This window comes from Apodemus sylvaticus, chromosome 5 (assembly GCF_947179515.1).
Source record: "Apodemus sylvaticus chromosome 5, mApoSyl1.1, whole genome shotgun sequence".
In the NCBI taxonomy this organism is placed as follows: Eukaryota; Metazoa; Chordata; class Mammalia; order Rodentia; family Muridae; genus Apodemus; species Apodemus sylvaticus.
Genome location: NC_067476.1, coordinates 32,591,590 through 32,618,233, shown reverse-complemented (window position 1 = coordinate 32,618,233; position 26,644 = coordinate 32,591,590). Strand labels below are relative to the sequence as shown.

The 26,644-nt window shown below is 40.7% G+C and overlaps 1 protein-coding gene across 1 annotated transcript in view; it reads left to right on the top strand.

The window, feature by feature from the left end:
- Positions 1 to 24,945, top strand: part of Stam2 (signal transducing adaptor molecule 2) — a 47,785-nt gene extending 22,840 nt beyond the window's left edge. The window contains exons 3-14 of the mRNA XM_052182481.1: positions 585 to 660; positions 764 to 862; positions 1,883 to 2,029; positions 3,869 to 3,938; positions 4,614 to 4,803; positions 9,410 to 9,504; positions 11,642 to 11,724; positions 11,864 to 11,951; positions 13,367 to 13,421; positions 17,434 to 17,584; positions 20,536 to 20,702; positions 23,271 to 24,945. Of these exons, the coding sequence (XP_052038441.1) occupies positions 585 to 660; positions 764 to 862; positions 1,883 to 2,029; positions 3,869 to 3,938; positions 4,614 to 4,803; positions 9,410 to 9,504; positions 11,642 to 11,724; positions 11,864 to 11,951; positions 13,367 to 13,421; positions 17,434 to 17,584; positions 20,536 to 20,702; positions 23,271 to 23,499 (1,450 nt within the window). The 3' untranslated portion in view covers positions 23,500 to 24,945. The remainder of the gene's footprint in view (positions 1 to 584; positions 661 to 763; positions 863 to 1,882; positions 2,030 to 3,868; positions 3,939 to 4,613; positions 4,804 to 9,409; positions 9,505 to 11,641; positions 11,725 to 11,863; positions 11,952 to 13,366; positions 13,422 to 17,433; positions 17,585 to 20,535; positions 20,703 to 23,270) is intronic.
- The last annotated feature ends 1,699 nt before the right edge of the window (positions 24,946 to 26,644 follow it).

Below are 26,644 nucleotides of genomic sequence, written 5' to 3'. Positions count from 1 at the left end.
CCACCGCACAGCCCCCCAAAAAGAAATCTGATCTGTGTTTAGACAGATAACTAAAGGCTTTATAGCAGGGGTGCATATACATTGGCTATTGGAGGAGTCATGTCTGTGAAGCAGACTTTTGTGAGAGCCTTTCTAAACACAATCATTGACATAACGGAAGAGTGAAAGTAAACCCTGAAGGTGTTCGATAGGACCCAGCTGTCAGGCTGCTCTGGGAGGAGGATGTGTAGCGTGTGCTGCCCCCGGCTGTCAGCATATCACGGGTGGGGAGCCTTCTGCCACTGTGTGCTGGGCTAGCTCTTTTTCAGGATGAGGCTGATGGGAAGGTCAGACTGTGGAAAAGAAACATTTGCACAGTATAGTCCTCTGTGTTGACTAGCTTTTTGGTAAAGTGATTTTTCTCTTGATATTAGAATATGCAGCTTTATAACATCCGTGAACGATAGTATGAAAAACCACACTCTTACTTAACAAAGATGTTTGTAGAATTTTATTTTTAAAGCTTTTAATTAGGAAATATGTTGTATTTTTAACATTTGAATTGAAACACTTAAAAAGTTTTTAACTTTCTCCTATTTTTTTAGAGCGAAAGATTGCCTGAAAGCCATCATGAAAAGGGTAAACCATAAGGTCCCTCATGTTGCTCTGCAGGCGTTAACCGTGAGTAAAAGTTCACCTGACCCTGTGAAAAATACATCAATTCAGCAACTTAAGCCAGAGACCATCTTGATGTTTATATATTTGTTTTTATCTTAATTGCTAGCTTCTTGGAGCTTGTGTGGCAAACTGTGGAAAGATATTTCATTTAGAAGTGTGTTCTCGTGATTTTGCAACAGAAGTGCGTGCTGTGATAAAAAATAAGGTAAATTCTAAACTGAAAAGAAGTTTAAGTCATTGTGCTGTGCATTAATTTAAATGTATAATATGTATAATAAAGTTGCATTACCAATGAAACCACTTTTAAATAAGTTAAAACTTCTTGTCCTTGATTTTTGATAGTTAATAGCATTCTGGCTGTTTTCTTCCTTGTATGTATGTGTGAGTGTGCATGTGTAATATATATAATTGTGTGTATATATATTATTGGTAAGAACTCCTCTTGGTTAAGGTCTGGTCACTGCTTTGGCCATTTTATGTAGACTGCCTTGTTTATTTTTAACAACCACTATTGAAACTTGGCTTTGCCAAGGTCACATAGCTAGAAAGTGGTATAGTTGATACGGGTGTCTGGCTATCTCTGACTGAGATTCAGATCTAGGTGTCTGTGAGTCTTGACTGCAGACATTACCGTCGTTCTATATTGACTTCTGCTAGAGTCAGTGCTCAGAGGCCTTTGTATTAGAGCAGAGTGGAGGCCCCTTCTGTGTTCTTTGAAACCCAAACTGTGAAGCAACATTCTTGTGATGCTGTTCAAGTTGATGTGAAAATCCCAATCTCATGATGAGAATATTAAGACAACAGAGCAAATAGCCTTTGGTATAAAATATTTCTAGTCATTCAAACAACAAGTGTTTCTGGAGGGGTGATTTTTTTTTTCATGAAGCAGCTGTACCTGACTGTGAATAAGTTAAGCATCTGTCAGTTGCCGGGCTAATCTCGAGATGCCTGCCATGTCTCTGTTTATCTTAGCCAGGATTTTGGTGGTGATTCTCTGTTAATAAATTGAAACCATTTTCCTCTATTTTGTGAGTGCACACATGCACAGGGCAGGTTTGGGGGTTAAAGGACAGCTTATGGGGAGTCACTTCTCTCTTAAATGGATGCTTCTGGGGGCCAAACTCAGGGTGGCAGGCAGACTTGGCACCGTGCACTTTTATTTACTTTAACTCAGGATTATTTTTGTTTTGTTTTTGTTCCCTTTTCTTTACCACTTCCTTAAAAGGCTCATCCTAAAGTATGTGAGAAACTAAAATCTCTAATGGTTGAATGGTCAGAAGAATTCCAGAAGGACCCCCAATTTAGTCTGATATCTGCAACTATTAAGTCCATGAAAGAAGAAGGAGTCACTTTTCCTTCGGCAGGTTCCCAGGTGAGAGATTTATTCAGATCATGGTCGTCCCTCTACTGTCTGAAGGTACTAATACAAAAGCTAGCAAGGGATGTGGGTTTTATTTCCGTGCGCTCATGTGTGTACGTGTGTTTGTATATCTGCGTGTGTGTGCATGTGCACACATGTGTCAAAGCAAGAGAGTGATGGTCAGAGGACAACTTGTGGAAGTTGGTTTCCTCCTGCTTTGTGTGTCCTGAGGATGTAACTCAAGCCATCAGGCTGGGCAGCAGGGACGTTCATGCGGAGTGGCCAACTTGCTCTTAGCAGGGAGTGTCTGACCGGTCCCATCTGCATTCCTGAGAGTCTAATGTAGTACTTAGATAGATTCCATTTAATAGAGACATCTAGTTGTTTGGTATTTTTCTTCTAAATACCAAAAACTTGAAAAGTGAACCAGATATAAATAATGTATCAAACGCTACTCTAAAGTGTAGAATCATATGAAAAGCATAGGATGTTGAAGTCAACCTTATGGGTTTTTGTTTGTTTGTTTTTAAAGATCTATTTATTTATTATATGTGAGTACACTGTAGCTGTCTTCAGACACTCCAGAAGAGGGCCTCAGATCTCGTTACGGATGGTTATGAGCCACCATGTGGTTGCTGGGATTTGAACTCAGGGCCTTTGGAAGAGCAGTCAGTGCTCTTAACCACTGAGCCATCTCTCCAGCCCACCGCCTTATGTTTAAGTGATTAATGATAAGGGGCTGGTGAGATGGTTCTGTGGGTAAAAGTACTTGCTACACAAATCTGATATGACCTGAGCTCAGTTCCAGGAACCTATGTAAAAATGGAAGATGAGAACCAGCTCAGAAAGTCTTCTGATCTCATATACATTGTTAGATATCCCCTTCTCCCTCTGAAATAAGTTAAAAATTTTAAGAAAATGATGATAAATTTGAAAGATGGTCATATATATGAAACAAATTACTAATTTAAATTATCAGTGATAAGGGCTGATGGTTGAAGATAAGATGCTGTCTGTCTTTGTACCAAGAATCAAAAAGGATCACAGATTGCAATGGTGAGAGCAGAGAGAAGGAACACATTGAGACTTGAATGTGTTATGTTAGGTAGAGTGGAATGAAGAGATGGTGGGAAAGGGCTGATGTGAAGGAGTCATGGAGTTGAGAATTGCCTGAGAAAGTGAATATGGCAGAGGTAGGAAACCAATGTGCTGTAGGAGTGTGAGACCAGAGAGTCATTTGGAGATGTGAGGCCAGCTTTAGTAGGTGTGAGGAAGGGTCAGCACTCTAATAAGTAATAAAGAGCAGCCTAGCTGTCCTTCCTGCTCCCCGTTCTCCGAGGTGGCTGTTAAAGAGCTGTTGATGGCTCCGAGTCCTGGACACCTGTCCTGGGGCCATCAAACTGAGGAGGATCTTGTGTGCACCAGAGGCAGCTACTCTCCAGCTGGAGTAGCAGCCGAGAACTTGAGTTGTACCCCAGGAGATGTGCCCTCTTTCTGTCCAAGCTCTGAGCCAGTAGCTTCTGAGTGCTTCTCCCGCATAAAAGACCTTCAACAGTCGAGATTCAAGTTCTGTTCAGTCTGTAAAAATTTCAGTACTTTCTTTATGCCAACTTCTGTGTCAGATACTTAGATTTATGTAAAATATTAGTCCGTGTGTGCCTTTCTTGTATGTTTTTTTGAAAACTGATGTTTAGTGTTAGTATTTCAGAACAGCTACTTAAATGATCATGAAGAACCTCAGTTTTTAAATGAGTTGAGTTACCAGTATGTTTTAATTAGCATCTACGTGTAATTATACAGCTTGCGCTTCCTTTGAAAGAATAGTTGTGCTCATGTTACTCATGCTTACAGACTGTCTCGGCTGCTGCCAAAAACGGGCCATCACTGAACAAAAGCAAGGAGGATGAGGACATAGCTAAAGGTAAGTGACCAAGCATCATTTGGTGCTGCTGAAAATAGTCTCACTAGGAGGTTTTATTGAAAGGACAATTAGAAGAAAGATGGGCAGGCTTTTAATTTTACCTCAAGTCTAAAAGCTGTAGGGTCTTAAAAGTCAGGAGAAGCAAAGACATAAGATGAACCCAATTCATTTAATTTTTTAGTAATATATATTTAATGTTCTACCTTTGGGGAGATTACATTTCACCTTTTCATAATGCCAAAGTTATGACTCAAGCACAGAAATATGTTCACAGTGTCCTATATGGAAAGCTACCCATATTATAATGTCACAATCTGTTTGCTATAAAAATAATTGCTGTATATTACAGACTGTGATGATAATAAGGGATGAGCAAAAATGTTATTTTAAAAAATGTCATGTGTCCCTGTCCCCTCATGAATTTAACCATTTAGTATTTGTTTGGACAGGCTTACTGGCATATGCCTCAAGTCCCAACAACGTGAGAGGTGGGAATGAGATCAGGAGTTAAAGGTTACCTCAACTCCTCAGGGAGCTCAAAGCTACATGAGACCCTGTCTTAGAAAAATACACTTGACTTATTCTTAAATATAATATTGTTATCTAGTATTTTAAAAAGGCTTTTAGATGTTAAAATTAATTCTGATATCCTTACATTTTAATTTTTCCAACTAGCTATTGAGTTATCGCTGCAAGAGCAGAAGCAGCAGCAGCAGGTGGAGACAAAGGCTTTGTACCCCCCTGCAGAGAGCCAGTTAAATAACAAGGCCACAAGGAGAGTCAGGGCTTTGTACGACTTTGAAGCTGTCGAGGACAACGAACTCACCTTTAAACATGGCGAAATTATTACTGTTCTGGATGACAGGTATGTTTTATACTTTTTTGTGTGTCTGTGTGGACTAGTCTGAAAATATATAGTATCTGTAGGTGAGGATAAGGAATACTCATGCTTTTGACTTTTAGTCAAATAATATAATATTCTCTTACTATTTTCTTGAAGATTAAACTAGGCAGTAAGACCCCTGATCAAAGCAATCAAAAAATGGCTATGAATAAAGCCATGTTTGGGTCCTCCACAGATACCCAGTTCCCTCACAATTCCTTTATCTTTTACAGTTCTAAGAAACAAACTAGATTGATGTGTTTTGATCCTAATTCTGTTCTGTATTCTTTTTTTGTTTTGTTTGTTTTTAGAGACAAGGCCTTTAAAGCCTTCTGTCCCAGTTTCCCAAATAGTGAGGTTATAGAGAATTGAGATTTCTGCATAAAGTTTCTACTTTTAAAAGAAGTGGATATGGTCTGTCGAGCTGACCCTGGATCAGAACTCTTGTCTTTAAGTCTGAGCACCTGAGTTCAGTCCTTGGGACCCACATACTGGCAGGGGAGCACTGTCCCTTGCAAGTTGTTCTCTCCCCTACACACACACACACACACACACACACACACCTTGGAAGTTGTTCTCTGCCATCCCTTCCACACAAATAGATAAATGAGTTTACTACTTTTTTTAAGTTGATGAAACTTTGCAGTAGTGAGACCAGACAGCTTGTTGCTATGACCAAAGATGGCACATGCACCTGTTGTTCTATACTAGTGATGTAAAGGTGGGTAGTTTTAATTTATTAGGTACATTTATTTATTTGTGTACACACATGCATGTATGAATGTGTGTATGCCTACACAACCACTGTGTGGTATGGAAGTCAGAGGACATCTTGCAGGTGTTAACCTCATACCACGAGGGTTTTGGAGGTCAGATTCTAGCTGTTAGGCTTCACCTTAACCAGCTGAGCCGTCTTGCTGGCCCCAGGCTAGCCTATTTTTAAGTGGCTATATACATATGGTTTTGCTTTGCTGTTGTATTTATAGAGAAAATGTTATATAATATACTATTTATAATAAAAAAAATGAATGAGGACACAGTTCTGGTTTTGTGAAATTTAAGTAGGAGAGTTAAAATGACTGTGTAGACAGTGACATGCAAGACAGAGCATGGTGAGATCATGAGAGAGGCTGCCTAAGGCCTCGAAGAACCAGTTCACATTTGGCATAGGCGGGGTATATGGGAGGCTTGCCCCAGGGCTGCTTTTCAGATGAATCTTGATGGAGTGGTTTTTGTTCTGTGTTTTTCACTGCTAACGACTGAACCCAGGCCTTGTACATTCAGGGTAGTGCTTTGACTCTGAGTAATGTCCCTAACCCCTGGGGTTGACTTTGACAAATTACAAGTAAGAAACTAAAAAGCGTCTAAGCACTGAAGAGAAGGGCTGATGAGAAAGTGAGAAAGAAGCTGTAAGGAAACGACTGGGACAGTGTCTGCGCAGTGTCTGAGGTCTGCGCTTCGCTGCCTATGGTAGCCGAAGTTTTCTTACGGGATGACCTTACCCCTCGAGGCATTGCTGTCCTTTTGCCACTGTCGTTAACAAGAGTCGTCAGGGAGTTGTTCTAGTTAGAGCTCATAGCTGGAGAGAACAGCTCAAGTTTTCTTTGGTTCTGAGACTTAAACCCATTTATTTATGGGGAGGGTGCACATGTGTGCCGTGACATACATGTGATGGTCAGAGGACAACTTGCAGTTCTTTCCTTCCGTTGGGTCCTAGGGGTCACACTCAGGTTGTCAGGCTTGGGCAGTGGCTTTAACTGAGTTGCTTGCATTGCCAGCCCAAGACCTAAAACTAGATGGGAGAAACTTCGTCTCCCTTTTGAAGTCTTAGAATACAAAAGGTCGGTTTTTGTTTGTTTTATTGTCTTAGTTTTCCATAAGGAATGCAGGAAAATGCCATGTTTATTCTAGCAGCCTAACTGCCTTTCCATCTCCAAGCGAGCCTCACTGCTCAGGAGTCACCTGCCTCAGCTGCAGGCAGGCCCCGTGTGACAGACGCCAGTGAGGAGGCTGTGTTTTCACGGAGAGTCCTGGCTGGTGTAGAAATTAGCATAAAGAATGTCTGCAGGCTACTGACACATCATTCCCCATCTTAAGAATTTAGGTGACGGATAGCTCTTTCTCATCTTCGTGGAACTCAGTAAAGGAGAGGCTTCAGTCACAGAGACAGCTTTATCATTAACCCTGGGAGTCTACTTTAGTAGACAACTAAGGGCTAAGATGGGAACCTGGCCTGAGGAAACTTTGGATGTACTTCCTAGTCCTACCAAAATGAAAAAGAAAAGAAAAACAAAACCAAAAACACCCTTAAGATTCAGTTTGTCACATGAAATTTCTAGGAAGTTGAGAAAAGGGGCTCTTTCCAGATAACTATGACTGTCCAATTGGAAAGTCCAAGAGAATCAATGATATTGGTAAACAGCTAAGTTTAAGTTAGGGTTATTAGATATAAACTTTTTTTTTTCTTGGTTTTTTGGATTTGGTTTTTTCGAGACAGGGTTTCTCTGTATAGCCCTGACTGTGCTGAAACTCACTCTGTAGACCAGGCTGGCCTCAAACTCAGAAATCTACTTGCCTCTGCCTCCCAGAGTGCTGGGATTACAGGTGTGCACCACCACAGCCCAGCTATTAGATATAGTAGTAGGAAAGATGTCATTCACAATAGTTAGGGAAATTTTCCTGAGCAGTTTTGAGGACTTAGAGAGCACGGACTGGCTTACTGGATCAACATGGCAGTTCATAGCCATCTGTGACTCCAGTTTCAGGGGATGCAATGCCTCTTCTGATGCCTCAGCGCCTGCATGCATGTGGTGCATAAATACACACCTAAGCACATATACTTACATGTAACAAAGTAACAAATGATCTAGTAATGAATAACCTGCAAAGACAGGCAAGGCCTCTATGGAGAAACCATGTAACTCTTGGGAAGTTAAGAGGTAAGGGTATGCATTATATTTACAAACATACAGATAGAGTGATAAATCTTAATATTGTAAAGATTTAGGTTTTCTCATATCACATAAATTAACTGCTAATAAAGTTCCACTTAAACTATTCTTGAAATTCATTTTCCCAAAAAATTTTGGAAATGTGATGGTGTCCAGAAAGTAAAATACCTAGCCAGCATGAGGACGCAGACTCCTCACAGATGTATTGCACATAGGATTTACTTCCTAGGCAGATGACATGTCTAAAACTTAGGCAGTGCTGACGTCTGCAGGCTTTTTCTCTTTGGAGCGTGATGATGGACTGCAAGTAATGGACTCCACAGAGAACAAAACTGCAGCTGAAGAGCTCCTCTAGACTGTTGGACTAGAGTGGGACACTGAGAGGCCTGAGAGCAGACATAGCTTGCTGGGACAGCTGAGGGCAGGCGTTAGGTTTGTTGGTTTTTTTTTATTTGTTTTTATTACATTTATTTTTTACTTAATCACTTTGCATTCTGCTCATTGCCCATTTTTTGGTCATCTTCTCCCATAATCCTTACCCTTATCCCCTCTTCCCCTTCTCCTCTGAGCAGATGGGACCTCCGGGTATCCCACCTCACCCCACCCCTGCACTGTTAAATCGAGTCTGTGAGGCTAGGAGCATTCTTTAGTGAACTTTTAGTGATTTTCGCTGCATCGATTAGCTCTTTATATAATGTTTGCTTCACACAGCACAAACAGCTTTTGTGATTTAGTAACCTAAACATGGGAAATGGACAAAAAAGAAAATCTGAATTATTAGACAAGTCTGTGGGTTAATCGACAGTAATTTAGGGCAGAGAAAGATCTACAACAGAGAAAATTTACTGAATTGGCCTGAAAGCAGGAGTGGTCTTAATTCAGATAGGCGGTTGCCATTCTAAATGCAGAAAAGAACTAAAGTCCATGCAAAAAATACCTGAGATCCAGTAGGAAAAACTAAACAGGGAAAGGTAAGAATGAACAGTTTGGGGCTGGAGAGATGCCTCAGTGGTTAAGAGCACTGACTGCTCTTCCAGAGCTCTTGTTCAATTCCCAGCAACCACAGGGTAGCTAGCTCACAGCCGTGTGTAATGGGATCAGATGCTCTCTTCTGGTGTGTCTGAAGACAGCTACAGTGTACTCATATAAAATAAATAAATAAATCTGAGAGAGAGAGAGAGAGAGAGAGAGAGAGAGAGAGAGAGAGAGAGAGAGAGAATAAGCAGTTTACAGAGCAAGTTCCAGTACAGCCAAGGTTACACAGAGAAACTGAACTGTCTCGGAAAAAGAAAAAAACAAAGCAGTTTGCAGGAGGGGCAGTGTACTCCTAGTGGGCCCTGGAGAGCGCTGCTGAGCTTGAGGAAGCGGCTCGCCTTCTGTGGTATGGATGAGGTATGGGCAGGTACCAAGTGTGGGGAACACGACTGCCCATGCTGGGGGTGGTGGTGGTGGTGGTGGAAGGAATCGGACCTACCAGTCTGCTAATGAATATTTGACAATATCTGTAAAACTAAGCATGCTTGAGCCAGCAAGTAGTTTTGTCTGTGTGTCTATCCTTCCTCCTAACCCCTGTCCCTCAATTTTTCCAGAGATAGTTTCATTGTTTTGGCAAATGACCTTTCTCATGCTGTTTGCAGTGACGCCAACTGGTGGGAAGGAGAAAATCACAGAGGGACAGGACTCTTCCCCTCCAACTTTGTAACGACTGACTTAAGCACAGAGGTTGAGACTGGTAAGTTGACAGAGGTATTGGTTCCCAGAGAAGCCTCAGCCTATTGAAGTTAGCTTCCCTTGAATTTATTATTGACACCTGAGTGGGTGGAATTGGGCGTGGCAGCACACACCTTTAATCCCAGCACTTGGGAGGCATCGGCAGGCTGATGTCTGGGAGTTCCTGACTTTCCTAGTCTACAGAGTGAGTTTCTGGCCATCCAGGACCAAAAAAAAATTGTCATTTGCTTTCTTTGTAATTGTGTGTCTATAGCTTTGCAACTTAACTTACTTCTTAGCTAGATGAAGGAACTAATTTATCTCCTGTCAGACCCAGGAGCTCTTAACTTTGTATTTCATATCTTTCTGGTGTTGATATGTGTAGTGATGTTTATGTAAAATAAGTATTTAAATCAAAGCCTGAGAAGCAGTTTGTATCTGATCTGTACAAAATGTTTTTGGAACTGTAGTGAAGGTGAGGACATCATAGGCCCAAGTCAGAAAGTGCTGAGCGAGATGACAAGCCTTGTGAGTCCTTAAGTTTTACATTGTATTCCACCTTGGTGTGACTGTGGTCACTGACCTGCACCTGCGACTATGAATTGTGTAGTCAGCCTCCTGAGAACATAGGCATTTGTCGCCCAGGCGTGCTGTGGGAGAGCTTAGAGTAGTGCTGACGATGACAGCCAGCTGGTTAACCCGACAGTGCTCTCCTGTTGCTCTCCTACCTGTGGAGTCAGGAAGCTTGCTGTCCTGATAAAGGAGGCCGAGGTGGAGGAGCTTGTCTAGTAAGGGACAGAGCCAGAATTCTAAAGGCCTCCAGCCTGGCTTCAGAGTGCACTCAGACTATTGCTGAGGCAGAGCTGAACCTCCCCGTTCTATAGAAAGAGCATATGGTGAAAATGTCATGCGTCATGCACACTGTTCGTAGTGTAGAGTGAAGCACACGGAGAAATGAGGTTTGGTGAGGGGAGACTTACTCACGTAGATATAGAGTGCATTGCTTTCTCTCTGGCTTTCTTAGTTGATAGGAGCCTTGGGAACTTTTCAGGTAGCTTTATAAAGCATAGAAGACATCCTATTCAGTGATTTTCCTCTTGGCATGGTTGGAAGAGACTGGTCTGTTGTTTAGTAAAATGACTTCCTAGTATGTGCAATACCCTAAGTGAGAGTCCAGCCTCTCTTCTGTAGCATTTTTAAATAGTAAAGGCAATCTTGACGTTTTGTTTTTTTGAGATAGAGATTCTCTGTGTAACAGTCCTAGCTGTCCTGGACTCTCTTTGTAGAGCATGCTGGCCTTGAACTCACAGACATCCACCTACCCAGTGCCTCCCAGTGCTGAAATTAGAGGCCTGGGCCACCATGCCTGGCATGGAAGGTGTCTTGACTCTCACTGTGTGTCTTGTTGAGCTCTCTTTACATGTAATTAATTCAAAGCTAGACAAATACTTAAGGGAGGAGTCTGCTGGACCTCATCCTTTAGTTACTTTGTTTTTTAGTAGTAATTTTGTTTCCATCAAAGTTTAATTAAAATTGAGTAAATTCTAACAGTGCTCCAGAGAACTTGTAATAAGTAGTTTTCAGGATATACATATTTATAAATTATTTTTAAAACATCCTCTTTATGAAATACTTTTTTTGTAGCTTTATACTATTGTAACTCAGAATTAGGCTAAGTCGGGTCTATATTTTGTTCAAACAGGAAATATAGGTTGAGTTTTATTTTTATTTATAAATATAGAAGGTTAGAGTGTAGATGGAACATACAGTTATCAGTGAAACCGGCTTAGTGATAAAAATCTATTTCCTTGTATATTATTCATCTCAGTAGTAACAGTCAGTTTTCAAGAAAGTCGCAGCAATAGTGACAGTGCCCATGGATACTGTTCTCTGTCCCACTTGATGTGAGTCCTACGAACCCTGGATGATTCTGTTCACTCCCTGCATGTATCTAAGCACTGGGAAGGAGGATTGGCACTCTGACTGAGTGCTGAGTAAATATTGTGGTGTAAAGGGATGACTGTGTAATGTATCGATTATGAAGTGTGAAGACTAAGGAGCGCCTACTTGTTTCCTATGGATAATAATAGGCCACTTAGAAATGTAATGACTACGTTGTAATGTTGAAAAACTTAAAAGAACTTATTTTGTTTCTGTAGCAACGGCAGACAAATTGAATGTAATTGATGATGATGTGGAGGAGATTAAGAAATCAGAACCTGAGCCTGTTTATATAGACGAGGTATTGACCTTTTGTTTAATAAACTACCAAGATTTTTAAAAAAATGTACTATCTTTTTGGAATATTTGGGAACAGTGCTTTTCCACTTACTGCAGGTAACTCTTTGGACTTCTCAGCATCTCCTGGTTTGCTTTTCTAGGGTAAAATGGATAGAGCCCTGCAGATTCTCCAGAGCATAGATCCAAAGGATTCAAAACCCGACTCCCAAGACCTCTTGGACTTAGAAGGTATTTAGTTAATATTGAACTCACGTTAATGTTGCTTAACATATATATTACCTGTTTATAGTGTTTTGAAGTTCTTTCTGCTTCCTGTTTGCTTTTTGAGATTTGAAATTCTTGTGAGAAACAGACTTGTATAATAAAATAATAGAAGTGTCACTTGGAAGATATTGTAACAGCCTATATCCATTTCACGAAAGAAGTCTTTGTATTTCTGTAAGATAAACTGGTGAAATAGGCCAAAGAAAAGGCATAATTAGAAATAAACAGCATAGACAGGTGGTGATGGCTCAGGCCTTTAATCTTAACACTCAGGAGGCAGAGAGGCAGATCTTAGAACGAGTTCCAGGACAGTCAGAGCTACACAGAGAAACCCTGTCTTGAAAACAAAACAAACAAACAAACAAAATCACATCATATTAAATCAAATCAAAGTGTAAAAGTTTATTAACTGTCTTTTGATTGTGTGTCATTTTTGTCTCTAAGAGTTTAAAGCAAAAACAGATATTCTTTTGTGTTTTAAGAATCCTTCTTGGGTTTCTAACCAAATAACTAACCAGCAATAAACCAGAGAAACAAAAAAATGCCAGTCCTTTGTGCTTCTGGGCATAGGGGGATTATACTTATTCATGCATGAAGAGGCTAAGTTTAGAATTCAAGGCCAGTCTAGACTATGGACTGAGACCCTGTCAAAAAAAAAAAGCCCTATAAAACCCAATGATTACCTTTGTAAAAAAAAAAAAATACAGTAAGTAGGTAAATGTTAATTTTTTTTTATAAATAAAAGCTTGGTTATGAATATATGAAGCATTTATTATATTTTTACATTTGGGAATATATGAAGTGTTTAAGTGGTTATATGAAGTGTTTAGTGTGTGTGCATACACACACCCATGAACATGTATCGTGTATGTGTGGGTAGGCATGCCCTGTGTACACGTGAAAGCCAGAGTACATCTTTGTGGAGCTGACTCTGTTCCACGTGAGTGTTCCTAGGATCCAATTCAGGTCACCAGGCCTGTCTGGCAAGCTCCTTTTTCTGCTTAGGCATCTTAAGTCTTACTGTTTAATGTTTGTGCACGTGTGTGCACACTTTACACATACAGATCAGGTTCGCCTCACTTAGCTAAGAGTTCTGTAGAAACTCTTCAGACTTTGAGGTAACTGTCACAGCCCATCAACTTGGCTAATGGCTCCGGGATCATGATAAAATTTTTATTCTCATGTTGACCTTGCCTCTGGTCTGTGATAGTAATATACGATAGTAAAGGTACTATAAATAAATCTTTCATCATCTCTTCCCTGCCAGAAGCTTCTCTCTATATTTTGTATGATGATGCATGGTCTCTTGTTTAAAGATTGTGGAAGTGACTTAAGCTGCACTGTCTCTGTCTGCATTGGTAATTATTTCTGTATTACAGATATTTGCCAACAGATGGGTCCGATGATAGATGAAAAGCTTGAAGAGATTGATAGGTAAGCTCTTCACGTGTTTTGACCAGGCTTGCAGCTGGGAAAAGTGCCTGTGGGATCGAACATGTACTGCAATTCCTGTTCAGTTGCTAGACTCTTAGAGCTGGGTTCTGGTAATGCTATTTATTTCGGGAACACTATTTTCATCAATGGCAGTAGCCATTTGAAGTGTATACGAAATCTGGGGAGCTATACAATGACCAGATGATGTGGTATTCAACACAATGCTATTTATGACCATAAAAATGCAGCTAGCTGAAATGCCTTTCAATGTGAAATTGACTTTCAAAATTAAACATTCTGATCTTATAGTAGAAATCATTGCCAATGAAAAATACTTGCTGATATGGAATGGTGTCATGTATATAGTGGAAGATATGACAGCATAATATTGCTTTTATTAAGTAAGAATTTTACTAAAAAATTATCTAAGGGAATTAAAACTCAAAGAGTACCCACTTCTGGTATCAGCAGAAGCTGGCTCTGAAGCAGTGAGTCACTGGCTGATGCAGTGTCTTAGAGCAGGGCACGCAGGCGGCTTCCAGCTGGACGGTGCCTTTTAGTCTCATGGATTGTTTGCTCCTCTCACAAACTCAAATGTAAATATAAATCATCTCTTCTTGAATAAATCAGTAACAGTTTGCTATTCCTATGGGGGATGGGAATGAGAATAAAACTGCCATGTTAGAAAATTAAATTGTACATTCCATTTTGCCATCACAAAGCATGAGATTTCACACTGCTGTCGGGTTCTGACTGTGTTCCAGACTGTTGAAATCTGATTTTCGACTGCCTTCCCCGTCAGGCTGGCCCTTCCACTCTTCCTCTGTGTGCTCTGGTTGTCCTTGGTCGTTTGGTCCATCCTTCCTCAGTCTTGTCTCTGCAGTCTCCAACTCACATTAACCTCCAAGTTCTGTGTTCTCTCCCCATGTCTTACAAGTTTGTACTTGGTTATATGAAACTTCATTTGCTGGATTTTCTTTTGTGCTCTTGACCTTGTCTTCCAAGGAACAGAGACTCAGCTATCCTTACTTGTTGTAGCCCAGTCCTGAGTGTAATTCCGTAAAAGCTAGCCTTTGCTCTGGGTTATCGGATCTTGAAAGATGGTTTTTGCATGGCGGTTATCGCCTTCTACGGTTGTGTCAGTGTTTCATCGGCAAGCTGGGTTCTTATGGTCAGTTCTTAGTCACACATTTGTTACTATGCGCACCTAATTTCTGTAGATTTGAATGCTTTGCAGTAGATAGATGCTTCTGAAGATAGAGTTGGCTTGTGATCATTGCAGGAAAAGGAACAGCACCTGTTATTTGCTCAGATAACATGTTATTAAAGGAGAGACGGCCATTTTTGTGGTGGGCTGTTTCTTCCTCTTCTCACATCCACTACACACTTAGAGATGTTTCAGGCCACACAGAAGTAGCTGTTTAACTTATAACAGTCCGTTGGACATATTTCTCCAGTTACCAAATTAGAGAGACTACTGGGTAACAGCCAACAAATTTCTAAATCCTCATTCTTTTGAATTTCAATCAATTAGGAAGTGTTGGTAATATTAATTTTCATATTATGATATTAAGGAAAAGTGATTGTTACTTTCTGGTTTTTGTTGTTGTTGTTGTTTTTGTTGTTAGAGGTGGAATTATGTTTGTGTGGGTTTGTTGAAAGATTAATTTCTTGCTTTTATTAGGGTGTAATTTCCCTCCTTGTGTTGGTGTTTTCTATGTATTATCCTTTGTAGGGATGGATTTGTGGACAGATATTGTGTAAATTTGATTTTGTCATAGAATATTTAGTTTTCTCCGTCTATGGTAACTGAGAGTTTTGCTTGGTATAGTAGCCTGGGCCGGCATTTGTGTTCTCTTAGGATCTGTATGATATCTGCCCAGGATCTTCTAGCTTTCATAGTCTCTGATGAGTAGTCTGGTATAATTCTGATAGGCCTGCCTTTATATGTTACTTGCCCTTTTTCTCTTACTGCTTTTAATATTCTTTTTTTGTTTAGTACATTTGGTGTTTTGATTATTATGTGCCGGGAGGAATTTCTTTTCTGGTCCAGTCTATTTGGAGTTGTGTAGACTTTTTTTACGTTCATGGCCATCTCTTTCTTTAGGTTAGGGAAGTTTTCTTCTGTAATTTTGTTGAAGATATTTATTGGCCCTTTAAGATGGGGATCTTCACTCTCTTCTATACCTATTATCCTTAGATTTGGTCTTCTCTTTGTGTCCTGGATTTCCTGGATGTTTTGGATTAGGAGCTTTTTGGTTTTTGTGTTTTCTTTGACTGTTGTGTCAGTGTTTTCTATGGTATCTTCTTCTGCACCTGAGATTCTCTCTTCTCTCTCATATTCTGTTGCTGATGCTTGCATCTATGACTCCTAACTTCTTTCCTAGGTTTTCTATCTCCAGAGTTGTCTCCCTTTGTTTCTAGTTCTTTATTGTTTCTAGTTCCATTTTTAGATCCTGGATGGTTTTGTTCATTTCCTTCGCCTATTTGATTGTGTTTTCCTGTAATTCTTTAAGGGATTTTTGTGTTTCCTCTTTAAGGGCTTCTAACTGTTCACCTATGTTCTCCTGTGTTTCTTTAAGGGAGTTTATTTATGTCCTTCTTAAAGTCCTCTATCATCATCATGATCCGAATCTTGCTTTTCTGGTGTCATGGTGCATCCAGGACTTGGTGGAAGAACTGGGTTCTGATGATGCCATGTAACCTTGGTTTCTGTTGTTTATGTTCTTATGCTTGCCTCCCACCATCTGGTTATATCTAGTGCTACCTGCCCTTGCTATATCTGAGCCTGTCCTTCCTGTGATCCTGGTTGTGTCAAAACTCCTCAGAGTCCAGCTGTCTCTGTGATCCTGGGATTCTGGGATCCTGGGATCCTGAGATCCCAGGTGTGTCCGAGCTCCTGGGAGTCAAGCTGCCTCTGGGACCCTGAGATCCTGGTGTGACCAAGCTCCTGGGATCCTGGGATTCTGGGCGTGTTAGAGCACCTTGAAGTGGAGCTTCCTCTGGGTGTTGTGGGACTGGCTATGGAGTTTGCGCTCAAGGTCTGTTCAGGGCACTGGCTCAGACTGAGGGAAGGAACTGGTGCCACTGGCTCAGACTGAGGGAAGGAACTGGTGCCACTGATCGGGCAGAGTTCCTCTGTGCCCTGGGTCCCAGTAACTCCTGGTGTTGGGACAGATGTTGTATCCAAGCAGAAGGATTTTTATGTTTGTTTCCTGGGTGAATATGGAAATGCTTACTTGGATTTGTTGTTATACAATAAGGTGCCTGGTTTTATTTACTTCCCCAAAGCCATTCAGTAAATAAAGAACTGGGAGGCCAGGTAGTGCACGCCTTTAATCCCAGCACTTGGGAGGCAGAGGCAGGAGGATTGCTGAGTTCAAGGCTAGCCTGGTCTACAGAGTGAGTTTCAGGGCAGCCAGGGCTATACAGAGAAACTCTGTCTCAAAAAACAAAATGAAACAAAACAAACAAACACAAAAGAACAGTGGGTGGAGACTAGCTTGTTAGCTTGTATATATATTGACTTTACTTGTGCTTTCTTGATCATATTTTTTTAAAAATTTAGTTGGTCCTTCAAGGACCTAATTAAGATGTGTATGTCTTTTCCCCCCCCATTATAATCTTATTTAAGTCATAATAGACTTCAGGAGTTCTGGGTCTTCATCTATATACTGTGTTAGTGAGATTTATAATTAAGGCATAGAGTTTTACTGAAACATAGACTATTTTTCTTTGTAATTAAATTTTTTGACATAAATCTATAATATATTAAGCTAAATTCTAGCACCCAAATTATAAATTGATTGCAGTTTATGAGGTGTAGATCTGACTTTTCCATGTTACTAGGAAGCAGTACTAGCCTGTTGACAGAATTCAACAGTTTCTCCTCTCAGTTTCCCTCTGAATTCCTTTCATTGCATATGAAAAGAGCCTTCTGACGCGTGAATTGAAATGAACTAAACTTAAATGGTCATCACATTATTGTGAAAATACTTGTCTTGTGTATCAGGAGGCATTCAGAACTGTCCGAGTTGAACGTAAAGGTTCTGGAAGCTCTGGACCTATACAACAAATTGGTGAACGAAGCTCCTGTGTACTCTGTCTACTCAAAGCTGCATCCAGCACATTACCCATCCACAGTAGCTGGGCTTCCAGTGCAGGTGAGCGTTGCTTTTGAGAAAGTACTCAATTTTTTTTAAAAAAATTAAATGTTTGAGAGCATATTAAAGATTTGTTACCCGTGACTAAAATTGTGAAACTAGGACTGGAAAGATGTGAAGAGATGGCTTAGCCGCTAAAGACTAGGCTCACAACCAAAAAAAAATGTACTAAACTAGGAACCGTGTGTATTTTCCTTCACTGTGACAAAGTACCTGAGAAAAGTCAACTAAAAGGAAGAAGTTTATTGGGCTGGCCTAGTGATTTCAGATGTCCCAGTTCATAGTCAGCTGGCTCCATTGTCCTCGGGTCAAAGGAGTAGTGTGGAAGAACACAGGCTCTCCATCCTCACAGCTGCTGGGGCGAGAGTGGTATGGATCTGGGGACAAAGTCAGCCTTCCAAAGCCCCAGGGACCTGTTTTCTCCATCAAGTCCTCGCCTTCTTACAGCCTCAACCATGAACTGCTTCATTGGTGAAGTTAGCTCTTGAATACCAAATTGTTGACATCCACACTTCCCAGCACATGGGCCTCTGGTTCAGACCTTGACACTGAACTTTGATGGTTTCAGGAAGGATTGTCTAAATACTGTTTGCCATAAAGATTAGATATGGTATTTCACAAATGCATTCCAGTTCATTTTTAACACATTAGGACGGTTTCTGGTTCTTTGTATGCCTCTGTAAGCAAGTAAGTGTGGGGTATAAATTTTTGTTGTAGATGTAAATCCTGTGTTATCAAGCATGGATCACACACTCACTCACTCACACATACACACACACACACACACACACACACATATATATATACATACATACATACATACATACATACATACATACATACATATAGTTTATTTTTATTTTTATGTACATTGACGTGTTACCTGGATATGTCTGTATGTGGGTGTCAGATCTTCTGGAAAGGAGTTACATACAGTTGTGAACTGCTATGTGGGTGCTGAGAATTGAACCTGGGTCCTCTGAAAGAGCAGCCAGTGCCTTTGAGCCATCTGTCCAGCCCCAAGTACGGATCCTTTTACATAGAGCCCTCTGTGAAAATCCTCTTGATACTATTTAACAGGAGATCAAATATTTCTTTCAAAACCTTTCAAAGATGCCTTAAGTAATTACTTACAGATCAGCTAGTGAGCGTCTTTTATCCTCAGAGCGTGCTCTTGATTCCTGGCTGAAGTCTGTGCACTGGAGCTTAGCTCTGGGCTGTGAACCGTCACTTCCAGAAGCTGCCCGTGAGCAGCAGCGCCTTCCCAGTACTTAGCATGCTTTTGTGCCTCCAGCTGACCTTAGGACTTAAGGTTTCCAGCATCCCCATTCCAAAGCATTTGTCAAATTTTGGCCAATTAAATTTAAAGTAAGTGCTGATGAGCAAAATTCGTGTTAATTTATAAGAACTGGTTTGCAGTGAAGTGTGTGAAGGAGACACCAAGGAGAGCGACTAGAATGTGGGTGCATAAGTTAGATGATGTAACACAATATCATTGCTAAGTTTTTTAAATGGTTACTGTGGTAACTGTCACACCAGAGAAGAAGCATTTATCAAATATGCCATGCTATGAACTTCTTGAAAACTACATAGGAGCTTAGACTTCTGGGTTAAAAAAAAAAGATTCCTTAAGTTTTTTCATGATTCCTTCTGTTTTGAAGAAGCTGTGTATGTCTGCCTCAGGTCTGTAGCGGGCGGTCCTGGCCAGGCTTTGGGGCCGCAGTCTGTATAGCTGGTTTTTCCTCCTGTTAGGCTTTCTGACGCTTACTTTTCTCACACAGCCTCTTAACACATTAGCTCATGTGTGAGTTGGTTTGAAATGTTTGAAATTTCAAAACTTGCTGTTCTGCTTTGAAAACCATGTGAACTAAGAGTAGAGGGGATACGCATGGGAAGTGCAGCTACAGATGGTGAGCGGCAGAACCCCTTCTGTGTCAGCCATGGATGCCAGTCATTGCTAAAGAGAATATCATTACATTAAGTGTAGTTTATTTGGTATTCCTATTATCCTAGATTTTATGTGATCTTTGCTTTAAATAAAACTTGAGCAATGATTACTACTGTATAATAGTTATTACACATAGGGATTGCTTTTGAATGCTGTTGTGAGTAAGCTGATAGACGTGTCCTTACCGAGCTGTTACTGTGAAGATTACATAGGTTACATAAGAATCCAGTGATTTTATGAAATTTCCTCGGGATGCACTTTGTCTTATTTTGTAGCTCCATCTTTGTCATCTTCTGAAGGCAGGTGTCTTAGTCACTGCTGTGAAGAGACACATGACCACAGCAACTCTTATAAAGGCAGGCGTTTACTTGGGGCTGCCTTACAGGTTCAGAGGTGTAGTCTGTTGTCATCATGGAAGGCATGGCTGGAGAAGGAGCCAAGAGTTTGATATCTGGATTGGCAGGCAACAGGAAAACACCCGCACACTCACACACTGGTTTGAGCATCTAAGATCTCAAAACCCACCCCCGTAGTGACACAGTTCTACAACAAGACCATACCTGCTAGTACCACTCCACAGCAGGAGAGGGCTTAGCACCCTGTCCTCTCTTTCAACCTTCTCTCCAATAGGGGGGAGTTGGGGTAGTCATTCTTGTGGTGATCTGGAGTAACCATGGGTTTCCCTTCAAAGGAAGGTTCTGTGGCAAGATGTATGTTAATAGGCACTCTTGATAGATTCCAACCTTCTACTTAAAAATACAGCTCCCACTATTTTTCTTCAAACTCCTGGAAAATCAGCAAACACATTGCCAAAGTCCATTGATTAGATATCATAAGTTGGAGACTCTCCACTTTTTGTTCCAGTGTGGAAAGATCGGTAGAATCAGATTGTTCCCCAAGTAGTTAAACATTTATTTTATTTTATTTTTATGACTTAAAAGTTTTGGGTGTGCTTAGTTAAATCATTGAAATAACAAGCAAAGTTTTTCTCTTTGCTTAATAGACATATCCAGTCCAGTCGCATGGTGGAAACTACCTGGGTCATAGCATTCACCAAGTATCTGTTGCCCAGAACTATAACCTAGGGCCTGATCCTATGGGCTCGCTGAGATCTCTGCCTCCAAATATGAACTCAGTAACAGCACACACCATCCAACCTCCATATTTAAGGTAAGTATTGGAGATCTGTGTTAATTTTCCCTAGTTTTAGAACAAGAACCTACAGACTCTTCTCCTTACAGTAACATTTCCAATCTTTACTTTTGTTGTTGCTTGCTTGTTTGTTTGAGATGGCATCTCTACATAGCCCTATGTGTCCTAGAATTCACTGTATAGACCAGACTGGCCTCAAACTCTTAGAGATGAATCTGCCTCTGCCTCCTGAGTACTGACTCAAAGGTGGGTGCTGCTGAGGCGAGCCAGTGCTCCCATTCTCACTCCTAAGTGGAGAGCTAACTTGGCCGTTACTGCTCTCACTGGGTGCAGTGGTGCTGCTTTACTTCAACTAAACCTTGCTAGTTGTTAAGATTTAAACCCACAGTTAAGACCCTAGGAAGAAGTCTGTCTGTATCTTGTAGTGGTCCTTCCTAGGGACTGATGCCACAGTGCTCTTAGAACTGTGCTGTGGTAAGCTAGCCTAATGAAGCTATGCTATGGACGCTTGCCTGTACGTACTCCTAAATATTAAAAAAAATTACTGCCGTCACCTGTAAAAGGAAGTAAGATTGGACAGTGGACTTGGTTTAATATTTCTGTACAAGTATTCTCTGGAAATCATAGTTTAAATTTTCCTATTTACGTTATTACAGAATATATATTCAGTGTTATATGCAATTGCCCTTTAAGGTCCCTTTTCATCTTAAGTCCATGAGTAGATAGGTGTAAGGACTATCCAAAAAGTAAGTGGGCCTGTATCTGTGGGTTACATGACAACAGTTTGTTATTCTGAGTACCAGTAGGTATTATGGAGGAAAATCTGGTATATCTACATTAATCTTCTTGTAAGCAACATATTTGGTGTGATTTAAAATTAAATGTTTTGAATATATTTGTGTCATAGTAGAAATAGGAGAAAAGCACAGTCCTTCTGTTTGGTGTGATTTGTTTTCCTCTTAAGTGTCAGTGAGTCTGTCTATGTGGTCAGTCCCAAAGTGTTCTTTGCAGGGATCTGATGCAGAGATATGGTCAATCCCAAAGTATTCTATGCCGTAGTCTAATGTAAAGATGTGGTCAGTCCCAAAGCATTCTGTGCCGAAGTCTAATATAAAGATGTGGTCAATCCCAAAGCATTCTGTGCAGGAGCTTAATGCAGAGATGCGTAATCAATCCCAAAGCACTCTGTGCAGGGGTCTAATTCAGACCACACTGTTCTGCTTTTGAAAGTGCTAAGCTCTCGTCAGAGGGAAGTGTGGGGGTGTGGGGTGCCTCTTGAGCAGGACTCTGCTTTCTCAGTCACTGGCCACAGGAGTCACAGGCACGTGCAGTTTGCATCCTCAGTGCCTTCAGTACTTTGAGCAAGAGGTTTTGGAGAGAGCAAGTTAAATAAGCCTTCTAATCTTACAGCTGTTGCTTTGTGAACATTCCTTTTCCCTTAGCTTATTATTGAAAGTCTATGTTAATGTACGAGAGACTACAAGATAGCATCTCATTGCTACAAGATGGCATCTCACTGCATGGAACCTCGAGGTTTAAATGAAAAAAAAAAAATTGCAAAATTTTAGTGCTTCGAATGAAGAGGCACGCAAAGCCTGTCTGGTCTACATAGTACTATAAAGTGAGACCCTGTCTTTATGGATAGATGGATGTATAGACAGACAGACAGACAGACAGACAGACAGACAGATGCTCACCATCATCTTAGGTAGAAGAAACAGTTTTCTTTCTGTCAGATTTCTGACTTTCACTTGGAGCTAGGCATTTCTCCATTGTTACCCCCGGCCTTCCTCGGGGTGCTTGTGTGGAGGCCTTACCCTCCTCACCGTCTCCTCGGCTAGTCTCAGGTGCTCCTCTAGCCGCTTCTGTGTCCTGGCTGCTTGCTCCCTCCCCTAGCTTTTTTCTGTAATTTTGTGTGCTGTCTAGGGATGCTTCTGTGGGCGCCTTTGCCTTGCTGGTTTGTTGCCCATATGAGTATGTGTGGCAGCCAGAGGTCAGGATGTCTTCTTCAGTCTCAGTCTGGATACTGCTTGTCAAAATAGGATCTGAGGTCCCCTGGAGGTAGAGTTAGAGATGGCCTGTTCTTCTGCAGGAGCAACCAATGCCCTTAGCTGCTGAGCCACCCCTCCAGTGTTCTCAGTATAGTCTCTCACTTCTCTGAAACACTCTGTTTGGCTGCACTGGTCTGACAAAGAGCTCGTATCTGTCTCCCTGTCTTGGGGTCAGCTAGAGACCCAGATTTACTCTCCATGCTTCCACAGTGAGCAGCGTCCAGTTCTGTTCTCCTGTGTAGATGTGAGAAATCGTGCCAGGCAGTGGTGATAGATGCCTTTGATCTCAATACTCAGGAGGCAGAGGCAGGCAGATCTTTCTGAGTTCAAGGCCAGCCTGGTCTACACAGTGAGTTCTAACACAGTTGGGGCTACATAGAGAAACACTGTCTCAAAAAACCTACCACCCAACAAACAAAAAAATTAAGTGACTAGTCTGATGGCTATATACACTTGAAAAGAAAATGGGGAATGCATGTTTGTCATGATAATCTGTTGCTGCGACTTGATTTTCTTTGTGAAACTTTATTTGCAGCACTGGACAGGACCCTGTTTCCAATCCTTCTTACATGAACCAGAGTGCTCGTCCTCAGGCAGCTGCTGGTCTGGCTGCCTACCCACAGCCCATGGGGATGTCTGCAGATGTGTCTTCTTTCCAGAACATGGCATCCGGTTTGCCTCAGCTGGCTGGCTTTCCAGTGGCAGTTCCTGCGCCTCCAGCTGCACAGCCACAAGCAAGTTACCACCAGCAGCCACTCCTTTAGAGACACACCAGGACCTGCTGACCGTCTTCGTGGGTGTGCCACTCAACCCTGGGGATTCTAATCTGAAATTAAAAGTTCACTCAAAAAGAACCATGAATAAATAAAGCACAAAACCCAACCTTATCCTGGAAGGCCGTAAAAAGGGTTTTTTTCCAGTCCAGTTGTCTTGAAGCTGATCTTTTGGGCAAAGGCTGCTTGGATGTTGTGAGTTAGTCTGCTGTTCTGTCTGGGTCCTTACTGAGGAGCTGTATGACACTACATGGCATGAGATAGGAGTGTGGAGTTTTTCTCTAAAGAAACTATTGTTTCCTCCAAGATGTGATTTTTGAGGAGCACTGAAGACCTTTAACATTTTTGTCTGCACTCCCCCGACCCCCACCCCTAATTTCCCACACTCTGTAATTTTAAAAGGCGAACATCTTTTAGTGCAAGCCTTTAGCTTGCCAGCATTATTTCCTGTCGGCTCCTTAAATTACAGTTGTGTTTGCAGTGCTGTCAGGTTTGTTCTCAGTGTAATGCTGAGTAGTAATTAGAATATACTGTGTACAGAAGAAAGAACAATTTAGAAGGTACAAAAATGTTTTCTGTTATTAATAGTGAAAACCATATAAATGCGAATATTGCAAAGCAGTTAGCCAGTCCTCTCAGCTGAAGGCCAAGGAACGCCATGAGATGTTAGCCTTCCCCAGGAAGGGCATTCTCTCTACTCGTGTCCCTGGTATTCAGAATTGTTTTCTAGTGACGCTGGTGGATGTCTAATGAAGGTGCTGTGCTTTGGATCTTGCCTGCCACATATGCAGACACTGCACTTACTTCTTAGGGATTCTCAGTGAATCTGAGCCAGGAGACACTTCCCATAATCTGATGTGATAGAAACCATCATGGGTGTTAAGTGTGAGGTGGGCGTTAACTCTCTTACTGAAGTGATTGACACTCCATTGGAAAGTTGTCATGGTGCCAAGCTTTCACGTGTCATCATGAAGGGATCGTGCATCCCCTCAGAAGTAATTCTGAGCCTTTGCAGAAACAGCAGGCAGCAGTTTGGTGGACATGGACCTGACAGGACAGGTCAGGGGTTTGTGGACACGGGCTGACAGGACAGGTCAGGCCGCTTTTCCAAAGCTCCTGTTTTAAATTAGTTCATAGTACAAGGTCCCACAGACTGTAAGAATTGGTGGTAAACCATAGGGATTTTCTCTTAAAACTTTGCACACTACTTTATTGTATCAACTTTTTACACAACACAAACTAGAAAACATAGATGCACATGTTTCAGATCTGTGATATTTACACTGGGAAATGTTCTAAACTTAATTTTTTAAAATTTAAAAATTTTGCACTTCTATATATTTTTTAAGCCCTTAATTTTTATTAAAAATCCATTGGGAGACAATTTGGAAATCTTGTCATTCATCTATTTATAGATACTTGGTTATAAGTATGCTATTTTTTTTTTCAAAGAAAGGTTCTTTGTTTTAGAACCTACTACTGCATAAAATAGTCGGCACAGAAGAAAGAGTAGGCAGTCCCTCCCTGCAAGCCTGTGTTTTGTGAGTATCTGGTTTTCAGATACAGGACACTGGAAGGTTTTTCAGTCCTTAGCCCTCATGTTCTGTTTTTCCTGCAGCCTTTTCCTTTCAGCTGAACTCAGCGATGTACTTACGAGGATGGACTGCAGCCCGGCACCTTACTGTTTGGAGAACAACCTCCTGCTCTTTAAAAATTAAGTAAATAAACATAAAAGTCCAGAGCTGCTCTTAATAACGTTTGTAAGATGAACATGTCTTCCCTCCGCTTCCCAACTGTGTTTACTAAGCTCGTGCTGGTGTTTGTGAGTCTCATGTTCACTTACTGTCTAAATTATAAAAGCTTTGTGTAGTCAGTGTAAATACTGCGTGCTCGTCAAGTGGGGACCAGCCAGTAAAGCTCAGCTGTTTTGGAATAATAAAACATGCCGCGTGACCTGTATATAAATAGTGTATATTGGTGTCTGTGAAGTTTAATATATGCAGAAATTTCTTCCTCCTACATTTTATTTTTTTCCATTCATAAATTTGTGTTGCAGAGTTATTGTTAGCCTAAAATGATATTAAATCTGTATTGATCTGATTTCAGTATTAATAGGAAATGTAAAGATATATATTTTCCCATGATCCTATTGAACTATACTTATTTTAAGATGTTTGTAGCTATTTATTTTCTGCCAAAGGAATAGTCTACCTTCAGATTTCTACATTGGGTTCATATTTAATGTTTTCTAACAAAATTTTTTTAATTTCATTTTTCATATAAATCTTGATATATTAGAAAAATTCCAAAAATATATAGAATTTTATAGTAAAAAACATTTCCTTGGATGTTAAGAGAAATATGTTTGAAAAGTCAACAGTCTGCCAACATTGTCTTTTTTTTTTTTTTTTTTTGGTAATTTGCTTACAAAATTATCTACATGTTATCTTTTTGCTTAGCATTTAAATATGTATTTCCATTATGCTATTTCAAGTACTTGATATTTGACTAATGATTGTACTGTATACTGAAGATGATAATAAAGTTTCATCTACATTTTGAAAAATTGTAAATATGGCTGGTTTAGGGATATAACTCAGTGATAGAGTTTGTTCTTCATCCTTCAACACTGCAAGATGGGGGAAGATGGCCTTAGGGAGCTTTCTGACTTTTAAAGACGTTTTATGTGTCTCCGGTATATAGGTGTTTTGTCTGCATGCATATCACTCAGGCCAGAAGAGGGCATCAGTTCCCCTGGGACTAGAGTTAGGGCCGATTGTGGGTGCCTGTGTACTGACCGCTGAACCCCTTTCCACTTCTGGCATCTCTTTAAAAGCTTTTCTTAGTGAAAGACATAGTGTAAGACTCCCGTCTACTCCTGGGTCAGGCTTTGTTGAATTGTTGCTGTAGTGTAACACCAATGTTGTTCTTAAGGCTAATAAATTATAAATAACACAGCACCAACTTAGTGATTCCACCAAAAGGTTGATTTCTTTCTTAATTAACTTCAAATTTGGCTCATAGATAAAAGGGAGGACTCAGGTTGATTTTGTGGCTTTGTTTGACTTCATTGTTTTCTTAATAAAGTTTCTGGGTTTTTGTTTTTCCCCAGAGGAAAAATTACTGTAAGTTGTAA